The sequence below is a fragment of the Neolamprologus brichardi genome, unplaced genomic scaffold, assembly GCF_056152115.1.
Source record: "Neolamprologus brichardi isolate AB-2024 unplaced genomic scaffold, ASM5615211v1 NODE_ptg000031l+_length_7269946_cov_1, whole genome shotgun sequence".
NCBI classification, from domain to species: Eukaryota; Metazoa; Chordata; class Actinopteri; order Cichliformes; family Cichlidae; genus Neolamprologus; species Neolamprologus brichardi.
The window spans coordinates 4647939-4669824 of record NW_028270136.1 but is presented as its reverse complement, the minus strand read 5'-3'; the positions used below and the strand labels follow the sequence as shown (position 1 = coordinate 4669824).

Below are 21886 nucleotides of genomic sequence, written 5' to 3'. Positions count from 1 at the left end.
TCTTACTCCCAGAGTGGGACAGCTGATGTTTCCTCAAGGTTGGCAGCCAGGTAAAAGCCAGCCCACACTTGTCACATACGTGTGGTTTGATTCCACTGTGGATGAGTCGATGCCTTTCCAAGATGCTCATCTGATTGAAAGCCTTCCCACACTGCTCACACGTGAACGGTCTGAGCCCACTGTGGATGATTCGATGTCTTTTTAAGCTGCTGCTCTGAGTAAAAGAAGTCTCGCACTCGTCACAGCGATACAGTTTTACATCTGCGTGGATACGTTTGTGAACTGCGAGGCGACTCTTGGTAGGAAAAGTCCTTTCACACTGATCACAGGTGTGGGATTCATCTCCGCTTGTCATTGGGCGAGCATCCTCGGCCTGCTGAGAGCATTCCCCGCCCAGGTCCGTTTGTCCCTATAGCGACAAAGACACAGCTGTCATGGAGCAGGCTTAATGAGTTAAACCATGTGCAGACGTGTTAGTGCCTCCATAGGATTTAAGTTCTACTGAAAATGTTTTATTATTGTTGTTGTTACAAGTTTGTCTATTACTTAATCATGTCGCAGTGGTTGAGCTCAAAAGCTGTAAAAACACAGTGAAAACTAAATTTTAACGTCCTCCTTTACATTTTCCAAAGCTGCTCAGGGCGTTGGAGTCTTTGTGTTGCAGGATGTTGTCTCACCATTTGGAAATAAGCCATTTTTTTCCTTCTTCAGTGGCTGAGCTGGACTAAGATGGCCGACAGCGTTCCTCTGCTCTTCCGTCGCACTCGTTTCACCTCCTGTGGAAAAACTGATTTTAATTGGGCCAGTTTCACAGACAAGGCTTGAGCCTAGTCCCAGAATAAAATGCACATTAACGACATTTTACAAAGATTTTGCCTGTTCTGGATTAAATCAAGATGACTGAAGATGTAGGATTAAAAACTAGTAAGGACAGCGCCACTGACCAGGGAAGTCACTCGGATCAGAGAGGAAATGTTGCGTCCTGATGAAGAGGATCAGCTTTCTGGGACTCGCTTACCTTGATGATTGCTGCCAGGAGGCAGCTTTAACATTTCTTTTCCCACAGTTGTCAGTGTGGACAACATACAATATCTAAATGAACTGCACAGAAACCAGTTAGGGCTGGACCAGGTGACCCTGAATCCTCCCTTAGTTATGCTGCAATAGATGTAGGCTGCCGGGGGATTCCCATGATGCATTGAGTTTTTCCTTTCCAGTCACCTTTCTCACTCACTATGTGTTAATAGACCTCTCTGTATTGAATCATATCTGTTATTAATCTCTGTCTCTCTTCCACAGCATGTCTTTATCCTGTCTTCCTTCTCTCACCCCAACCAATCACAGCAGTTGGCCCCGCCCCTCCCTGAGCCTGGTTCTGCTGGAGGTTTCTTCCTGTTAAAAGGGAGTTTTTCCTTCCCACTGTCGCCAAAGTGCTGCTCATAGGGGGTCATATGATTGTTGGGTTTTTCTCTGTATCTATGAAGCGCCTTGAGGCGACTTTTGTTGTGATTTGGCGCTATATAAATAAAATTGAATTGAAACGAAACCGAAAGAGTCCCGCCGCACAAATACTGGATTTGTTAACTGAAATAATCTTTTGAATCGTTTTGATTAAAAGCTTCTCAGCATCTACGATCTTCAGAAGAGCTACCTGGACGTCATGTCCCTGACAAGCGTCAAGATTCTGATGCTGAGGATGTAGGAGGCGAAGAACTGGTTTAAATCTGACTTCCTGGTTGTGTGCAATCACTAAATTAAAAAGGCAGACACTTGCGTGTTGGAAAGGTCGGCTCAACTTCAGGATTTTGCACACAAGCAAGAAAAACAGCAGCTGAGTCACAGCAGCTCCATATATTCAGACAAACAACATGCTTGCAACGTACTGATGGTGAATCTGCAGCTACAAAACAAACCTCACAATCTGCTTTATTGATTCTGTCACTGCAGCTGCTGCTGCTGTACTGAATACAGCTGAACTGTGTGGCTCCATCACACTGATCTTTCTCATTTCTAACTCAGGAAACTCAGTGTGAACACGGTGCCCACTTCAACTGCTGTCTTATCTTCTTTCCCTCTGACTTCTCTTATTATTTAGAAAGCATTCGTTAACTTCAGGATCTGACATTAACCCTGCAGTCATAGTAAAGCTGTGAGTTGATTTTCTGTGGACTTTTCTCCAAAGACACCTGAGCTACAAATATTCAAGAGGTAAACTAATCTAAACATGCAAACGTAAACTGGGAGTTTACCTTAGAAGGATCTCAGGCCCACCAACTCAGAGACGCTCTGCTGTGAAGCAGCTTCGAATCCCAGAGAGATCTTTGGTGGATGACCTGCTGTGCTCACTGATGATGATGGAGAACAGGTGTGCCAAAAGGTCAGCACCGTGAAGGAGCCTCTTAAAGGAGCTACGTTAAAAACCTGGAGAAAACAGTCAGAACATGCAGGTACACAGAATTGAAATAGTAAACTAAAAACTCCCCTTGAGGCTAATATGTGGAAACAGGAAATAGTTGTCAGTACTGAAGCTCCAGCTACAAATGATGTAAATCATTGGAGAAATACCAGCTTAATGTCAAAAGGTCATCAATGGCTCTATAAACCTGGATTGACCTGACTGATCTAGGCTCTAAGGATCTAGGCTCCCTCCTTTACCAGACATTCAAATTACTTTGTAATCTCTTGAGTAGCATCTCCATGGCTGTATCCCAATTCAGGGTCTGCAGCCTTAAAGTACGCAGTCTCAACGATCCTCAAGGGCCGCGTACTCAAAGACCACTAAGGCCGGAAGTGCGAGGCTTGTGAAATGGGACGGTCTAGCCTCCGTTGCGCTGCCCAGGTTGCCTAGCAACCATGATACTAACAGCTGGAAACGTTTCATACAGCTTTGTGTGACAGAAATGAAGGAGAAAATCTTTTGTTCATGTGTTTGTTTGTTTCTACATGAGCTTTGATCATTCTCTGATTAAGCTCAGCTATTGAACGGCGTATATTTTAAAGTAAAGGCTTTAAAACCAAGTTAGTACAAACGTCACTAATGTCACATGACTTTGCCGACATGTGGCCAACAGGAATGTTTTAATGTTCTTCGTTAGTAAACATTTGCACATAAATAAGTGACATAATATTCAGTACTTACTTAAAGTTTACTCTTCGGCCCCCTTCATCCGCTGTTTTTTTTTCGGCAAAATTATCCACACCCACCGCCGCGCTATGCATTCTGGGATATGTTGGGCCACAAAGTCTACACCGCCACGTCCTTGAAATTCAGGGAAATTAAGGACGCATTTGAGGGCCGCATTTCGAGCAGCCTTCAAATTGGGCCTTCGTCGCGTCGCTGTGACGTAATCGGCCTTAAAATGCGGCCTTTAAGGCTGCAGACCCTGAATTGGGATACAGCCCATGATGAGCAGACAGGCAATTAAAAGTCTTGATATTGCTAATTGCTAATCTAAGACTGCCATACAAACGTTAACATAATAACCATTCCTCCCAGTAACCATTCCTCCCAGTAACCATTCCTCCCAGGTGCTCAGGGACCTTGTGGGTTAGAGTTCTGGTTTCAGCCAGAGCATATACTGGAAACTCCAAAGTGCTGTGACATGAAATCCTTATTTCCTGTGTGGGTTATAAACAGGCAGAATTCCTCACCAGTAGAACTCAAACTGGACGGTTTCACTTTGAATGAATTATTATTGCGTTCTGTGTCTATACATTGATGTGTTTGACTTTTGTGTTTTTAATGTGCATTTTACAGATAATGTATGTTATTGACATGTCTTTGTTTAAAAGCCCAGCTAGGAGAGAACAGTGCAAACGACCTTTGGATCTAAATGCTGCGGAGCTTGAAATGGTTGCAGTAACTTTCTTATCACTATAATAAAAGTAAAACATACATAAAAATAAAAGGAGGAGACATACAACTGCAGTGCCAAATACTTGTTATGTCTTTCTGACTAATTATTTAGTCTGACTTGGTTTCCGTGCTACTGCAGTACCAACAGATAACCACCAGAGGGCGCGCTGACATTATGTGACCGACTGAATGTGCACGTGGCCATTTTTCATTTCTGTCTTTTAGATTTAGAAGGTTTCTGACTTTTTTTTTTTAAAGAAAGTTACAGTCCACTTGTTTTTATTTGATAATGGATTGCATTTATATAGCGCTTTTCAAGGCACCCAAAGCGCTTTACAATACCACTATTCATTCACTCTCACATTCACACACTGGTGGAGGCAGCTATAGTTGTAGCCACAGCTGCCCTGGGGCAGACTGACAGAAGCGAGGCTGCCATATCGCGCCATCGGCGCCAGTAGGCGGTAGGTGAAGTGTCTTACCCAAGGACACAACGACCAGGACAGAGAGCCCGGGGATCAAACCAGCAACCTTCCGGTTGCAGATAAGCTTCCCAACCCCCTGAGCCACGGTCGCCCCAAATATCATCAAGATATCATTTTGTTGATGATATTCAAATCTCTCTCTGACCCTGGTTCTGCTGGAGGCTTCTTCCTGTTAAGGGGGATTTTTTCCTTCCCACTGTCGCCAAGTGCTTGCTTAAAGGAGGTTGTCTAAATGTTGGGTGGATTCGACTGTTGTCGTGATTTTATGCTTCCGTGTGTAGATAAAACTGAAAAATATCCTCCTCAGGCTTGGCTGACATTGTTTTAATTGCAGACCTGTGATTGTTCTGACTTTGTGTTTATCTAAATATACTCTAATAAATGCATGAAGATTCTGTCTGAAGGATACCCGATGGACTGTGCACCCTCTGAAACACAGTGGATAAATAGTTATGAGGTTGGTAAGGTTGAATGGGACAATCCCATTCTTGCTAATGACATGACACATATGACACTAAACAATATAGGTACACAAATCCTTCTGGCTTGGGAGATGTAATATACACTATATAGTCCAAAGTATTCACCAATCCAAATCATTGAATTCAGGTGTTCCAGTCACTTTCATGGCCACACGTACATAAAAAGTCACCAAATTTCTGCAATTTTCTTCCGATTAGGTCAAGAACAGTGTGTGGCTTCATGGAATGGGTTTCCGGGGCTGAGCAGCTGCATCCAAGCCTTACATCACCAAGCACAATGTAAAGCGTCAGCTGCAGTGGTGTAAAGCACACCACTGGACTCTAGAGCAGTGAAGACCTGTTCTCTGGAATAACCAATCACACTTCTGAGTCTGGCAATCTGGTGGATAAGTCTGGGTTTGGCGGTTGCCGTTTGGTGGAGGGGAATTACAGTGTGCAGTTGCTTTTCAGGACCTGGGCTCGGCCCCTTTGTTCCAGTGAGAGGAACTCTTAATGCTTCAGCATACCAAAACATTTTAGACAATTTCATACCCCCAACTTAGTGGGAACAGTTTGGAGATGGTCCCTTCTTGTTCCAACATGACTACGAACCAGTTCATATCAACATATTTTGTTTGGGGCATGAAATCATCATCAGTGAATTGGGGCTATACAGACCTTACCTTGGCTTTATCGCTTTATTGACTTTTACAACATGTCCACTCTTACCGGTTTCTTTTTTCTTGCTCTCCTAACTTTAACTTGATAACATTTCAGGTTAAGTTGAATCTGCACACTGATATGTGTCATGAAATGAACTCCTCGCCTTCATTCAGCCAGAGCAAGTCTTATTTATCAATGATAAGCAGCGCCTCTGTGCTCCGGTCTGATAGCAAGTAAATACAGTACTGCTGATAGTACTGATACTTCTGAAAACATTTTAATGTCCAGTAAACCACTGTTGTCTTTACTTTCCGCAATAATTTGTTAATACAACAAAAACACAAATGAATTGATCGATATGCTTTTAAGATAAAAAAAAAAAAAAAAAAAGAATTTAATTCAATTTTTTTTCTCATCCCATTTCTTTATGGAGGAGTCACTCCTGTAGAGCACACTTCTGTCCAGCAGGTGGCGACAAATCGCCAACGGACTGAACAGAACAAGGAAACGCCTCAGAAGTGACGTCACTCGTGTAGCAGCCACAAACAGGAAGAAAACATCCAGCTGTTATCAAAGCACGGAGAGCTCTGGTTAGCGTAGCAACCCTTGTAGCAGTGGCTCCGTAATGAAACGGCTTTGAGAGTCGGGAATAAACCAGTGCTTTATCATGCTGTGTCCGCAGTGGTGACTGTATCGAGTGACACTCAAGGAATTTGATTGTGTTCGGCTTTCCTCCGGTCCGAGTGTAGAAACAAGGTACGTTAGCTTAGCATCAGAGCGCTAGCTAGCGGCAGCTAACACTAGCCTGTGTGCTGTACGCTGAAATGTGGGTAAACCTGCGGACACAAGAGTGACACTGTTGATACCAGTGGCAGCATGCTCCGTTTCTGTCGGGATATTACGTAAATAAAGAAATAACGTCACTGTTTTCGTATTTACAAAAACCTGAGAGGTTTGTGTACACGACTGCTAAGTGTAACTCTCATCACTTTTTATGAGCAACCTTATGTGATGCCTATTACATATTTGCGTTTAATTTTCTGGGGCTTTTTACGTCATAATTGCGTTTCATTCTGCTGGTCCGTTTATATGTGTGTCATTCTAACCTTTTTATAAATGTCAGTAATGCGTGTTAATTGTGTGAGGGCTTACCTGACTCCTCTTTGTTATCTAGAACTGCACAATAGCAGAGGTCTGCATTCTTCAGTGTTAGTCAGCACCTTGTACTTAATTGTAAAGGGTATTTTTTAGTCTGCTTTTGCAGTCTCACCATCTCTCCTGTGCACTCTGTTGGGACCTGCAGGTGTGAATGAGTGACGTGGTGCCTCCCACAGCCCTCAGTGAAGTCCAGCTCCGCTTCCTTTGCCACGATGACATAGAGAACGTTAAGCTGCTCTGTGGTGATTGGTTCCCAATCGAGTAAGTTATCATACCGAGAGTGTCATTGGCGGACATTTGTGTGTATAGGAACTGTCTTTGTTTCATTGTTATCGACTGGCATAAATGGACTCCTGTTAACTGAATGCCCAGTGTGCTAACAAGTAGCGGCCCATAAGTTAAGCAGACCTCTGAGTCTGAGTAATAGTCTGACATGAAACCCGTCTGACGTTTGGTTCCAGGTACCCAGACTCATGGTATCAGGACATCACCTCCAACAAGAAGTTCTTCTCCCTCGCTGCCACCTACAGAGGAGGCATCGTGGGAATGATTGTGGCCGAGATCAAAGGTCGGACCAAAGTACACAAAGAGGTAAGAGGTTCAGTTTTGATGTGCCATCTCTCGCTCAGAAAGTAAGGCTCAATATTGCACAGTACTTGACCGAGAAAATCAGAACCTCCAAAGTGTAACATGTTGTCAGTCCAGTCAAAGGTGCAGTATAATATTTTTAGTGTTTTGCAGCAGCTATGTTCTTAATGCGGATTTCCTCCAAAATATGACATTGTATTCTCTGGACATAGTGTCACTGAGTGTGTGAATGTCTGCTGCTGCTTAGAGATGTCATAAGTAGATCACTGACGTAGTCGACTGTTTTTAGTGCACTGCTTTGGCAAAAAGGATACCTTTGGTAAAGAGGTTCATTAGCCCGAAATATAGGAGAAGAGGGTAATGAGAAAGAAACTGATGAAAGAAGAGCTGTAACTTGTGGTCTTTTTTAATTTTGTGTAAACGAAGTGCAATGGATTTGATTTTGCTTTGATCGGGATGTTTGAATGAGTTTAGACTATAAGCTCCAAACTTGAATGTGCAGTATGCAAATTTCTGGCATGTTTTCAACGTGACATTTCCAACATCTGAGAAATCGGTACAAAAAGTGGCAAATGTAGATTTACAAAACACTGGAATTTGACTGATTCCATTTAACAAATGTCTAAACGTTGCTTCTCTCACTTTAGCATGTGAGGTGTTCTTAAGCTGACATTTTTTCCATTGGTGCAGGATTTGCATTTTATAAACGGCCTTGCCTGTGGTTAATTTCCCTGGGCAAAGATCTCGACGGGTGGAGAGAAAGTTTAGAGTACGGACGATTAACTTAAGATAACAAAGCTTGAAGAAGTGTAGCTTTTATTCTGTCACCACTGTGGACGTTGAAATAATCAACTTGTGTACATGTCTGTTTCTTTCTATGTATGCGTGTTAGGATGGAGACATCCTGGCCTCCAGTTTCCCCGTGGACACACAGGTAGCCTACATCCTCAGCCTGGGAGTGGTCAAAGAGTTCAGGAAACATGGCATAGGTAAACAGACACACCGTTTGCAGTTGTGGCTAAAACCAAAGGCTTTATGTACAAGACAAACACAGCCTCTAGGTCTGAAATGCGAAGCCAGGGCACGAGTGCCTTAAACGTGCCTTAAACCTGATGGTCAGAAAATGCAATGAATAATTTCCCTTTAAAGTAATCTGGAGTCATACAGCCTCCACGCCATTTAGGCTGAGCCCAGTTTATACAATTTTATTTGTGTTTTGTTACATTTTAACATTTTTTGGCTTTTTTTTTTACATGTAGTAGAACAGTCACCGAACACTAGTCCTCTTTTTTTTTTTCTTTATCTTCTTTCACCACCACGAGCCACAGCAGATGGCTCCGCCCCTTCCTGAAGCTTCTGCTGGAGGTCTCTTCCTGTTAAAAGGGAGTTTTTCCTTCCCACAGTCATAGATGCTGCTTATGGGGGATTATCAGATTGTTGGACTTGGGTCTTTACCTTACAATATAAAGGTCAGGTGACTGTTATGAGTTGGCACTATATAAATTACATTAACAGCCTTTGTTCAGTTAGCAGGAATCTGAACGAATCGGGGATTAGACACCGTCTCATCAAAGACATTAATGATTTGATCAGTCGAGTCACATGTTGGAACTACAAAACTCATCTGCTGTGAGACTTGATGTTAATTTGATGTTGACCTACATTAATATTGACTGAAACGATTCAGGCTCGCTGCTGCTGGACAGTTTGAAGGAGCACATATCAACGACAGCCCAGGACCACTGTAAGGCAATCTACCTGCACGTTCTCACCACCAACAACACTGCCATCAACTTCTACGAGAACAGGGACTTCAGGCAGCACCACTACCTACCCTACTACTACTCCATCCGAGGCGTCCTCAAAGATGGATTCACATATGTGCTCTACATCAACGGGGGTCATCCACCCTGGACAATATTATATCCTTTTTTGGAAGCAGGAAAATACTTCACTTGCTCGCTGTTATTTCATTTCCTCTGGGCCATACTTGTCCAGATGTTGCAGGAGAAAAAGTAAATGTTGCCTTGTTTCTTTTTCCTTGACTTCCTGTCCCACTGATTATATCCAGCACATCGGTTCAACCCTGGCCAGCCTGAGCCCCTGCTCCATCCCTCAGAGGCTGTACCGACAGGCCCAGTCCCTGCTGCGCTCGCTGCTCCCCTGGTCCAATATCGCCTCCAAGACCGGCATCCAGTACAGCAGAACAATGTGACACAGCACGGTGAGTGTGACACATGTCACATTATTAAATATTACATTAATTAATTAAATCTGACTGGGTTTTTTTTCTATTTTTCAGTCACACAGATGTTCCCGTCAGTCTTCCCCTGTACACGCCGATGTACACGCACACTCACATCCTCAGTCTCCTACAGCTTTCCACGCCCTGTGCGACACACAGGACCTCAGGTTCAACCTGCATTTGACCGCTCACATACTTCAGCGCCCACAGGGTTTGTTTCACTGCGGGTCATGAAATGTGCAGTGTTGTTTTTACACTGACAGACAGTGGGAGTTATGGTTACAAACCACTGTTTCCTTCATTTAATCAGATCCTCTACTAGCCCATATATACATATCACACTGTCCCATTCGTGCTCCAGCTGTAATCTGAGTTTAGCCGAGCGGTGGCAGACTCCCTCAGAGGCCAGGCAGCAGCGAGTGGAGGACCTGCTTCAGATACTTCAACCCAGATGCACAAACGGCAAACACAGGTTGTATTTTTGATGTGGAAAGGGTGTAACACACACACTGGGAACCAAACAGAGACTACAGGTTCAGCCCATCATTCTGTCTCCCTTCATCCTGTCCACCACTGTCAGAGACTATGTACACTGTTTGTATATTATATATACTAAGATAATATATACATTGCTCTCAATATGTGTGTCTATTCTATGCTGTTAGTAGGACTAGCTGGAAGATAACCCATCCCTGTCTCTTTAAGAGTATACACTGAATCGGGAAGCAGATAAGAATGAAGGTGATTATAGGAAGGAAACTTTGAGGCACAGTTCAGTCAGATTTATTTCCTTTTCCTTCACAACATTCATGAAATTGGCGCTCTGTTGTGCAGTAATTGTAATGGTAACGTGCGGTCTAAGCAAACAAAAACAGGACTCTGCGTTGTTTCTCTTGTATGATCCAGATGGGAATGAGAGAGAGTAGCTTGGGTGCTTATTTTAGGGTTTTAATGTAACTGGCTGCAGCCCAGTTGGTCTGATGTTGCTGCTGATGTAGAGAAATGTCCGTATGTTTGTTTTTTCTTTTTTTAATTTGTCCCAGATTAAACTTTTATGTCGGCCTGTAGAAGAGCTGAAACATCGTCCACCAACGTGCCTGCATGCATGCAGGTGTGTACGTATAAGCACACAGGGTCCCAAAATTAGAACCTAGCAAGTGCCAAAGTTGGGGCTGAAAGACAAATATTGCTGATTAATGTTGTCAGAAAGCAGCGGGGAGGTTTCTTCATTTTGTTTGAGCTTCGTTGGACTTTACACAAAACCTGATCCACTGTATCAGAGCAACAATGTTTGATTTTGTACACGGCGCAGCACTGAATGAGGTCATTCAGAGGTGACTGTGAAAACAAAAGAATCATAATCATAGTTCACGGGTGTTCATTTCTCACTTTACCAGCCCCGAGGGTTTCTGGAAACATCTGACATTGTTTATGCAATAAATCTGTGTCATTGGAGCGATTGTAAACCTGAGTCAGTCGGAGTTGCCCTGCTGTAGGACGACAGTGTTCTATTGTTTTCATTGTGATTGTCTTATTATCATAAACTTGAGCCTTGTTTTCATTCCAAGCAGGCCCTGGTCTCAGTGGTTTGTGTCTCAGTGTTCCTCTTCATCGCATTGAAGACGTGTGAATGAGTCGAGCTAAAACAAACACACTAACGCTTCCAACAGTGCAGCTCGAGGTCAGAGGTCAGCCTCTGACTTTTCTGATTCCCACACTCTGGGCTTCCTCTTTAAAAACACAAACAGCTAAAGCTTCTCAACACTGACAGAATCATTGGGTTAATCTTCCCAGTGGATCTTGGACCAGAGTTGAAAAATGCACTATAAATATTTTGGTGAGCTAAATATTGTGTACACTTCAAACACATTCAGATGCATCTGTGTTAGATCCTCGTGACCTGCAGGGTTCAGCAGTACTGACTAAGATGAAGTCAGTGGATTGATTGATTGATTGAATCTTTATTTTGAACATGTTAAAAAAGTACAACAACATAGAATTAAAAGAGACAAACAAAGCAAAACAAAAAGAAAACGAGCAACCACAACTACAAATAACTTTCATGTTCAAAAAGGAGCAGGAAGAAGCATGAGCTTATTTAATCCCACCCCTTTTCCACTATCTAGTAATCTATTTACTACAGAAATACCTCCTTGCAATTACATTATATGTCATGTGTATTTATTTATTTATTTATTTTTTTTAATTATTATTCTTTTTTTTTTTATATACATATATGTTTCTATCTATCCATACATACGTATTTACACATACGCACATATACACATTTTCAATAACCCCATTAACACCTCAAAGGATACACAACCTACAGATATATATATACCCATACCAACATACCCGTGCGCCTGCACACATGAAAATATTAGACACCCGATCAAATCTCTACCTCGTCCCTGTACCCTGTAAAAACCATCTCCTTAAACCGCTTTTTAAACTGTGCCATGCTCAGACATTGCTTCATATCTTTACTTAGTCTGTTCCACAGCTTCACTCCACACACAGAGATGCAAAAACTTTTTAATGTTGTACAGATACGAGGATGTTTTAAATTTAATTCCCCCCTCAAATTGTGTCCCCGTTCCCTTTTAGAAAACATTTTTAGAATATTGTCAGGAAGCAGGTTATTTATTGCTTTATATATAATTTGTGCCAGAAATGAGAAAATGAACCAGATCTGTGAATTTTAGAATTTTTGATTTTAAGACGACACTGACCTGAAGCGTGGCGGACACAGAACGATGAAGACCTGAGTCCTTATTTCAAAAAGCATGAATCCTGCTATCAGTTTGATATGCACCACTGCACCGCTAACTGGGCTGATAAGAGTTAATAAATAGTAGTTCATACTCATTGTGGGTTGTGTATGTATGTGTCAGTGCTTTGCTAATGTGCGACCTGAAGCCTGGTGCCGTACATCCACAAGAGAAGCATTAACATCCTGCCAAAATGCTGCTTTTCCGTCCTGAAGTACTGATGCAGAAGCAGATGATGGGAAACGGGCTGATTTTCTCATTAAGCTTCATTCATTTTTAATACAGAGTGCGTATAAAATGGCTCTGCGTGGTCACAGCAGGATTAAGAGGTTTCTGCATATGGTTTAATAATTGGTTATTAAAATGTTTTTGAGCTATAACACATGGGTGAGATCATCGTCCTGTGCACTGGTTGTGTTTGTGTTACTTAGCTGATTGATGCTCTTTGGGCAACAGGAAGACCCACTCAGAGCCGACGCTTCCGATGTTTCCCCTGAAATGTTTCACCAGACTGTAAGAGTCACACAACTGAAAGCATGCGGCAGCAGTCAGCCAACATTAGGCTTCCTGAGAGAGAAAGAAACGTGAGGTGGTAGAAGTCGCGCTCAATATTTTAGATCAGCTTTAACATTAAATTACAGTTAAAAAAGACTGTGTGGTTAAGTTGGATGGTTCTGTGTCGCAGTGCAGATGTATGAGCACGAAATGTGTGGTCAGTAAAGCATGTGTGTTAGTGTGCTGTTTGCTTTCAGGGTGTCAAACATAAGACCCGTGGACCAGAATCGGCCCGGCAAAGACGTCTTGAAGTAGGACAAAGTTTTGGGCTTTTAACTGTAATTTTCCAGCTTGTCCTACTGACACAGACCTCTCGTGCACACATTCATGGTGCAGTAATGATTCAATGAAAGAAAGTTCCTGTTTTTATTGTTTGTTTGATCTTATAATGTGTCCAGAGTAAACTACAGCATCTTTATTGTGTAGAAAAACAGAGACTTACTGCTGGTGTTGCACAGTTTTTCTTCGTATACGACAAATCTCAGATTAAATGTCCAAGTAAATGTCTCTATGCCAACAGAAAGGGGAATTTCATGCCTAATTTCAGTAAACTGCTGCATCTATTTCCCATTTTTGTACCACAGTGCATATTGCACCCTGTAGGTCCATGGAGATGAGGACCTATTAGATAGAACTGAAGGACCAACACAGGCTGCATACAAGAAGGCTCGACTTCCTATAGAAGCTCCGATCCTTCAACACATGCAGCAAATGTTCCATCAGATACTTCTGGTCTGCCAGGGGAGCAGCTTTAAGCTTGTGATGCTAACAGACTGAACGAACTGATTACGAAGGTTTAATCTGTGACGGGCTACAAACTGGACACCTGATGCTGTGGCGGGGAGGAGGTCACAGGTCAAAGTTATCCAGCATGAATAATCCCGATCGCCCTCTGCACAGGAAATGTTTTATTCCACATGCTGTCACTCTCTTTGATACAGTAAATGTTAACCCATTCTTCTACAATACAGTCATTCGGCTTTTCAGTTTCCAAATCCTTACAGACGATTTAAAAATCTATCAATCAAATGTTTTTGTTGTTTTTTGTTTTTGTGGAGGTTTGCTTGACAAACACTCGTCACTTAGAGAACTTACATCACATTTCTTCCTCCTGATGCTCGGTTTGCACTTTCACAGATTGTACCCATGTCTTCCTGTCCAAATATATTGAGTTGCTGCCATGCGATTGGCCGACTAGATAATTGCGTTAATGAGCAGTTGACCAGCGGCCTGGGAGTGTATATAGTTTACTGATTCATTTGATTAGAAAGCCTTTTCACTTCCAGTGCGGTTCAACACTGAGCCTCCACCAGTCAACAAAAGAATATTTTACCGTATGCAGCATTTAGTCTTGTGTTTTAGTCACACACGAGCTTCTTTCTGTCATTTTACACGTTTATTTCTTAAGAATTCTTCCCAGAGAGTCATGCTGACAGCTTCCTTTACTGCAGCAGCATTTCTTCACCATGTACTCAAAATTGCATTTCTTTTCAGTATCGCAGGATTAAATGTGTAGTGTAGTAAATTCCACATGACTTCCTCGCTTTATATCTTTCCTGGTGTGTAGATTCAAACATGAAAAAAGTGTCAAATGGAAAATCAACATAGGAGCCTTTTTAAACTGAGTAAAGAAGCAGGCCGGACCTTAACTTTCTCTTTTTGTTTCATTGTGAATATGCTAGACTGCGAGCTTCCTGTGTTTGGTTGGGCATGTGTGCGCCTCAACAGCAGGTCACCGTGCAGACTATTGACTTGGCGGGCTAAACCGATTGAGGTTGATATGAAGCTGTATCTAAAAGTCAGCAGACCTCGAATTTGAATGTAAAAATGCCCATGAAAACAAAGTGATGTAGAGCTGCGCTTCATTATGTCACTCTCTTATTGGACAGTTGGTTTGTGGGTCATGTGTCACTGTCTATGCATTTCCAGATCATTTTGTGTGGATGCTCTTTGAAATTCAACTTCTATTATCCTCCGTCACACCAGCGCGGCTGTGACGAACAACTCTTCAGTGTGAAGTCATTTTTCATGAAGCACTTTTCTTGTCATCTAAAGGGCGAATGGAGGTTTGTTCCCACAGTCTCGTTCCTTTGTACATATGTGTTGTTCTCTGTGCTTCTCCCACATGGATTGTATAGACAGCATCAATAGACGGTGGTAAGAGAAGACACTGACTCACTGTGTTTAACAGGATATAACGTTACAAAAATATAACTGATGTCTAATTCACATTTATTCTGAGCTTAAGTATGAAAATGTCTCCCTCTGCTGAATGTGAGGCAGTGCTTCATGAACCTTTTCCATCTTATTTCCTGTTACGTTCCTTTCAAGTTTAATTTTGTCTTCAGTCATGGTTAAAAAAACAAACCAAAAGAAAAAATAAGTATAGCTTCATATAAAACGCACACCAAAACATGAAATGGTAATAAAATGTGTTAAATTAGCTGTTTATTCCAATAAGTGCTGTCTTTGTGCCACGTAAGGTGTTTATTACAATTTCTTGGTTCAAAAATGTATGAAATCTCTTTTGTCAGGCTGTGTGACACCTTAATTAATCCCACACGTAAGAAATTTACGTCTTACATCAGCTCACAAGTCAGAAGGAAAAATCAAAGATATACTAAAAGACGGAAAAATCAAGCATTATTAATTCAAAAGTGTTTTATGTACAAATGTGCGATATATACAATGGGAAACGATAGAAATAGATAATTCATTGCATGGCATTCAGAAACCTTAAGGTTAAATAAACAGCGTGCAGATATGCTGTTTATTATTCCCACGCAACACGAGTTTGTCTATTTATTTGAAACGTAATAAAATGACAGTAACTTGCATACAAATGCAACAAACATAACGTAAACATTTTATTTATTCCCTTGTTCTTGTAAAAAGTGGTTTTCTGTATAAAATAGCCAAACAAATCCGCTGTGCGTGTTGTGTCGCGTATTTACGGCTGCTCGTTTTTGACGTCCCGCTGTAGCGCCTGTTACGGTAACAGGTGACGTCACTCCGATGGTGTTACGCCCATTGAGAAAAAAAAAAGAAGGAAAAAAGGAAAAAGAGCGAGAGAGAGTGAAAGAGTTTACTCTGCTGGACTCCGGGAGGCTGAAGCTCATCCTCACCACGCTCTACAGCGGAGCAACAAACCCGCAGCACGACGTTAAACTGTGTTCAGAGCTGAAACTTTTCCCGCTTCAGAAGAAACGTCAGTGCTGAAGTTGGAGGTAACAAGGTGAGACTCAAACATAAGCAGCGCAGCTCTGTGAGCGCGCGGCTAATCTCTGCAGCTAGCTAATAGTTTTTGCTGTGAACTTTACACCTGCTCGATAAATACTGTGGTTCATATAAATGAGCTCAGCGGACTAAATGTGTCTTTTTATTTAAACTCGTTTGTATTTGTAAGTCACTGGAGGCGCCAAAGTTCACTGATTTCCACAGTCTTTGCTTTCCATCAAGGATCGCGTTTTCCTGGCGCGAGCTGGAGTTCATTTCCTTTGGGGGGTTGGGGCTCAAAAGCATGCAAGGGGATACCAGTCTGAGCTAAGTGTGTGTGCGTGTGTGTGTGTGTGTGTGTGTGTGTGTGTGTGTTTATGAAAGTCAGAGGCTTTCATTCAGAAACTTGAAAAGGCTTTTTCTCAACACTCCCCCATTCAGAGCTAATGAAGTCCTGGAGGACGAGCATCTGTGGGCGCTTAAGAGCCGCATGATATTGCCAGCATCTATCAGCAGCTCATTATTGGACAAGTGCGTGTTTGTTTTTCTCCGTGTGGGTGTGAGTGCATTAGCCACAGAGGACAGCAAAGGTGGAGGATGATCCTGTTTGTGAGCCCTGATTCCTGCCTGTTGTTGGTTGAAGCAAGAAAAATATCATTAGATGTGTTGGTCAGCGGATATCGTTGAGTTTTATTGTTTGGTTGTGTGTGAAGAAAAAAAATCCTCGATTTCTAAGGAAAGGTGTTGACTGGCTATCATCACAGTTTCACTGAGGATGTGGTTTTCAGTTAAAGGCTGAGGTCTCTCCAGAGCTGCACACAAATTACAGAGCGAGTTGCAGGTCTGGGGTTTTATCCAGCACCTGTGTGTCTGTGTGTATTTTTAAACCGTATAAGACCCTCAAACTTCCCCCCAACGTGAAAAAAATAAACTTCCAAAGTAGCACATATTTAAATTTCAGATGTATTTTGATCTCTGCCAGTCTACTTTATCGTTAAGTGCTTCATTGTGGTTTTTCTGTTTTATTGAACAACTTCTCAAATGTCATGTCACTTTAGATGGCCGCTGAAGTGGAGTTATTATAAACACTGCATTCGATGTCAGCTTGACTGACGTGATGATTTAGCACGTTGTGTCAAAATATGAACGCCATCCTCGACCAGTTGAACTGCACAGTAGAATGCAGTGAAGCCAGTAGACACCCGCTGCTGTTGGGTCTGTTTGGATCTTATGCTGAGCTCCAACATTTCTGGATTCACTCATTTTTTATTGAGTTCTTATTTATTGAATTATCAGACATGTCTTTCATAAGGTTGAGGGAAACTTACTGTGAAGAAACCACCCCAATAAACTTTGGAGCTGTATAATCAGCTGCTTCTCAGACTCAAACTTGACTGCAGCTGGAGATGGGTGTGGTATTTGAACCAGCTCTCCACCTGCTGTAGGTTCTGGTCAGAGCCTCCACCGGCAACACAAGCTGTAGACGATAACGGTGCCATTAGGCCACTTTAACTCTCATCAGTGGATTTTTTTTTTGTTTGTTTTATGGCTGTGAAGCCAGAAGGAGCTTGTTTGAATGCAACATGATCGGCTGTAATAATCTCCCGTGAGACAATGAGAAAGACGTGTAATAGCATAAAGAGGACACAGCAACGAGAGGAGGGACAAAAGCAGATGGAAATCCAAACTGTCTGCATCTCATTTCAAGTCTTAATTTGTATCTGTATCGAGTGTAATGCTCGTGTGTTTCTGTAAGTGCAGTAAACATGACGGTGCGTAACTGAAGGTGGAGAGGGAAGCCGGCGAGCTACAACTAGAAGATAAAAGAGAGCTGCTAATGTTTTGTGGCCTCTTTCCTGTAAAGTTGTGTGTGTCTGTGTGCACGAGTGAAATGCATGTGACTGCATTTTGCGCAGTTGTGTTTCCTGTTGTTTACCTTGGGAGCAAATTCCACGCAGGGTAGGGAATTATGACTGGAATGGCTCTTGCAATCTATGCCTGGCACATCGGCGCTCACACTTCGGAAAGTAGGAAGCACTTTGTTAAACTGGTAAATTAAGATTTGCATGCAAACGTATCATGGCTGGAACTGTTTGCAGTCATGTGATATTTAGTTTGGAGTAATGCTGCAGCCTGAGGTGTTTCCTGTCTTTGTCCCAGCATTTGGGCTGGTTATGCAGTGAGAGAGCAGTCTGTGGCAGAGGTCACACAGACTTTTATTTTGGTGTTGGTTGGACTTCTGTTCAGTAATGACTTTGCAACTGTGCTCTACCTGGATATGTGTGATTTTTCATAATCATTAGCTGCTTCTCATCTGTATTATTTTTGTAAGAAATTGGCTGTTAACTATGAGTGTCACCGTAGTGTAAAAGCTGTGGTGACTGTGTCACACATTGAGTTTGTTATTTAAATATATGCACAGTGTCTGAAAATCTCACGCCTGTGTGTGCTGATGTTACTGAATCATTTACCTGATAAGGATGGACCGCTGATAGCATGTATCAATAACCATCATTAGAACTGTTTAACTGACTGACCTGTAATCATGTCAGCGTGCTGGATACTTTTTCACACTTCAAGTTTTGTCATTTGGAGCTGACACATAAATCATACTTTCGCATACTCACTTGTACGAATAAGTGCTGCCAGCTTGCCATCACCTGTCATACGATGCCTGTTAAATCCTGTCGCTAGCACCGATTGGAAGATTTGCAGACTGTGTCACCTGGAGCCAGCTCAGGGTTGTTAGATCAGTGGTCAAAGTGATGGCAGTAGCTAGCCAGTCAGTGACATTTTTACCTAATTTCCCCAATAATGTAGGGTTGCACAATTAATCGTTAGAAAATCTCGATTCATACTTATGTGCGATCTCATTTCCAAATGACAACGATTTAATTAAAAAAAAAAAAAAAAGAAAAAAAGATGACGATTGTACCGCATTTTGATCCGGGACGTAATCTGCATGAAAACAAGCGCTCACGCTTCCTGCTCAACAAATGACGAGGGCGGAGCCTTATACCACGTGATACAGAAGCCATCTGGCAGGGAAAAAAACAACGGACAGCACGTGAAACTGCCCGAGGGGAGAAAACACAATGAGCGCAGAGGAAACGTTTCCTGATGGCGGTGAGAATGACAACCCCACTGTAAAATTACTTCCAAGAAAAGGTTCTCACTCCTCCGTGTGGAAGTTTTTTGCCTTCAAAGAAGACGATGAGAGTCAAAAAAAAAATCTTTTGCAAGGTGTGTTTTGCCATAGTAGCAGCACCGCAAGGTAACACTACAAGAAGTGACGAGAAAGTGACAGGAGAAAATCCGTCCCGGTCAACCACCCAAACATCAATAACGGGAAACTTATACAGCGCTTCCCTATACCCGTCGAACTCCCGCAGGCACAAAGAAATTACGGAGGCTATTACTTATCACCTGACCAAAGATATGGCTCCATCAACACTGTGCAAAACGAGGGATTTAGGAAAATGATCAACACCCTAGACAAACGCTACACAGTGCCGTCCCACAACTATTTTTCTATTGTTGCACCACCTGCTCTATACACGCAGCGTCGAGCAACGGTGGAGACGGAAGTTCAAGCAGTACAACATTTTGTGGCAACGACAAAATGTGAGACATTTGTTGTTTTTATGTTTATTTATTGTTTTTATGTTCAGTCTCAACTGTTACGAAGTTGATGTGCAGTTAATAAGTGCAATAAATATTTATACTGGGAAAGAAAATCGTGAGAGAATCGTGATCTCAGTTCTAAGCAAAAAAATCGTGATTCTCATTTTATGCAAAATCGTGCAGCCCTACAATAATGTCTTAAAATAATGTCATCATTATTGAGATGACATTGTTTTCTGCCTCATTCTATTTTCATACAGACACCTGCAGCAAAGATGCATCTGAGTGCAAATAGATTCATGCGTGGACTGGTTTGTGTGTCTGTGTGTGTTTGGAGTGGGAATACTGATCTGTCATCACATGACAGAAAGCAAGAGGATATCTTTGACTTGTAAATCAAACCAGCAGTCAGAAGTCAGAGTGTAATGTGACTGCATTTGCAGAGATGCTTGTCTGCCTCATCTCTCTGAATGTATGTATTTATCGTGGCACATTTCTCTCACCTATATGCTATTGTGGCTTTTTGGTTTTGGTCTCACACTGGGTTTAATGGAGGGTGTAGAGCAGTGATGGGTCCTCGTCTGGCCTACGACGAGGTAGATTTAGTCTGCAGTGCGCGACTCAACCATGCTGAAACGCACATTTTCAAAACAAACACAGACGACTGATGACAACACAGACAAGAACAGCGTCAGTCATAAGCGATGATACTGAGGAGTATCCTACCCACAAGTTCAACACAGAAAAGCTAACTTTGCATTAGCTGGCTCAACAAATTCTAAAAACCCAGCTAGGTAACAAGTATCATGATGCTAGTGATCAACTTTCCCTGTTAAGCCGGTGTTTCTGCTTCAGGTTGCGAGCATGCTCTCATAAAAATTAGCATTTTGCAAACGTTAAAACGTTTTGGGACAACCCCCCAAAATGTCATTCTTCTTAAACCCGAAATGATCCCTGTGAGCGCCGCCTACTCTAGTCACACGTTATCAGATGATAACGTGTTGCTGTGTATTTCTAAGATTGCTGCTGCACATTAGGGCTATGAAACTTTAAGCTGGATATATTTAGACATGTTATTGTCCCATAGCCTAATAACAGAGGCATGGAAATCACTTTAGTTTGTTGCAGATCAAATTGTAATATTGATTGAGCAGGTAATCGTGGTGTGTGTCCTCTGTTGTAGTAGCTGCCGTTCCAGCAGTGTGAAAGAGACTTGAATCAAGTCCCACATTTATACGTTAACGTGACGATGCAATGCTTCATTCAGTGGTTTTAGTGAGATACGACTCAACTTAAATTTTATTCCCCTGGAAGAGAATCTCTATCAAATTTAAAACATACTGTAAAGACCAGAAGAGTTAAAAACAAACCAAATCTATGAACAGATTTTATCAGTATAAGTTACCATGGTGATTTAATTCAATTCAATTCAATTCAATTCAATTTTATTTATATAGCGCCAAATCACAACAAATGTCGCCTCAAGGCGCTTCATAGATACAGAGAAAAGCCCAACAATCATATGACCCCCTATGAGCAAGCACTTTGGCGACAGTGGGAAGGAAAAACTCCCTTTTAACAGGAAGAAACCTCCGGCAGAACCAGGCTCAGGGAGGGGCGGGGCCATCTGCTGTGATTGGTTGGGGTGAGAGAAGGAAGACAGGATAAAGACATGCTGTGGAAGAGAGACAGAGATTAATAACAGATATGATTCAATGCAGAGAGGTCTGTTAATACATAGTGAGTGAGAAAGGTGACTGGAAAGGAAAAACTCAATGCATCATGGGAATCCCCCGGCAGCCTACATCTATTGCAGCATAACTAAGGGAGGATTCAGGGTCACCTGGTCCAGCCCTAACTATATGCTTTAGCAAAAAGGAAGGTTTGAAGCCTAATCTTAAAAGTAGAGATAGTGTCTGTCTCCCGAATCCAAACTGGAAGCTGGTTCCACAGAAGAGGGGCCTGAAAACTGAAGGCTCTCCCTCCCATTCTACTTTTAAATACTCTAGGAACAACAAGTAGGCCTGCAGAGCGAGAGCGAAGTGCTCTAATAGGGTGATATGGTACTACAAGGTCATTAAGATAAGATGGGGCCTGATTATTTAAGACCTTGTATGTGAGGAGCAGGATTTTGAATTCAATTCTGGATTTAACAGGAAGCCAATGAAGGGAAGCCAAAACAGGAGAAATATGCTCTCTCTTTCTAGTCCCTGTCAGGACTCTTGCTGCAGCATTTTGGATTAACTGAAGGCTTTTCAGTG

At 42.2% G+C, this 21886-nt stretch overlaps 2 protein-coding genes across 4 annotated transcripts in view; both read left to right on the top strand.

Annotated features, from left to right (window-relative positions):
- The first annotated feature begins 6009 nt into the window (after positions 1-6009).
- naa60 (N-alpha-acetyltransferase 60, NatF catalytic subunit) lies at positions 6010-11019 on the top strand. The gene is made up of 7 exons (XM_006805102.3): positions 6010-6221; positions 6769-6884; positions 7085-7214; positions 8104-8200; positions 8899-9133; positions 9270-9435; positions 9514-11019. The coding sequence occupies exons 2-6, from the start codon at positions 6775-6777 to the stop codon at positions 9424-9426; spliced, it is 729 nt and encodes a 242-aa protein (XP_006805165.1). The 5' UTR covers positions 6010-6221; positions 6769-6774; the 3' UTR covers positions 9427-9435; positions 9514-11019.
- Positions 11020-15819: 4800 nt separating this feature from the next.
- The window catches only part of carhsp1 (calcium regulated heat stable protein 1), a 29957-nt gene continuing 23890 nt past the window's right edge, over positions 15820-21886 (top strand). The window contains exon 1 of one of the 3 annotated variants that reach the window (XM_087837306.1): positions 15820-16020. The gene's annotated coding sequence lies outside the window, so the exon portion shown is untranslated. Of the gene's footprint in view, positions 16021-17964; positions 18052-18929; positions 19128-21886 lie in introns of those variants that run through there. The other 2 variants (XM_087837307.1, XM_087837308.1) reach the window with 2 other exon arrangements.

What these genes read in the sequence shown, in the direction of transcription:
- naa60 (XM_006805102.3), top strand. Translation starts at nt 6,775, where the DNA reads ATGAGTGACGTGGTGCCTCCCACAGCCCTCAGTGAAGTCCAGCTCCGC. An exon ending in GGTGATTGGTTCCCAATCGA is followed by an intron (nt 6,885 to 7,084) that starts GTAAGTTATCAT and finishes GTTTGGTTCCAG; the next exon opens with GTACCCAGACTCATGGTATC. An exon ending in CATCCACCCTGGACAATATT is followed by an intron (nt 9,134 to 9,269) that starts ATATCCTTTTTT and finishes TTCCTGTCCCAC; the next exon opens with TGATTATATCCAGCACATCG.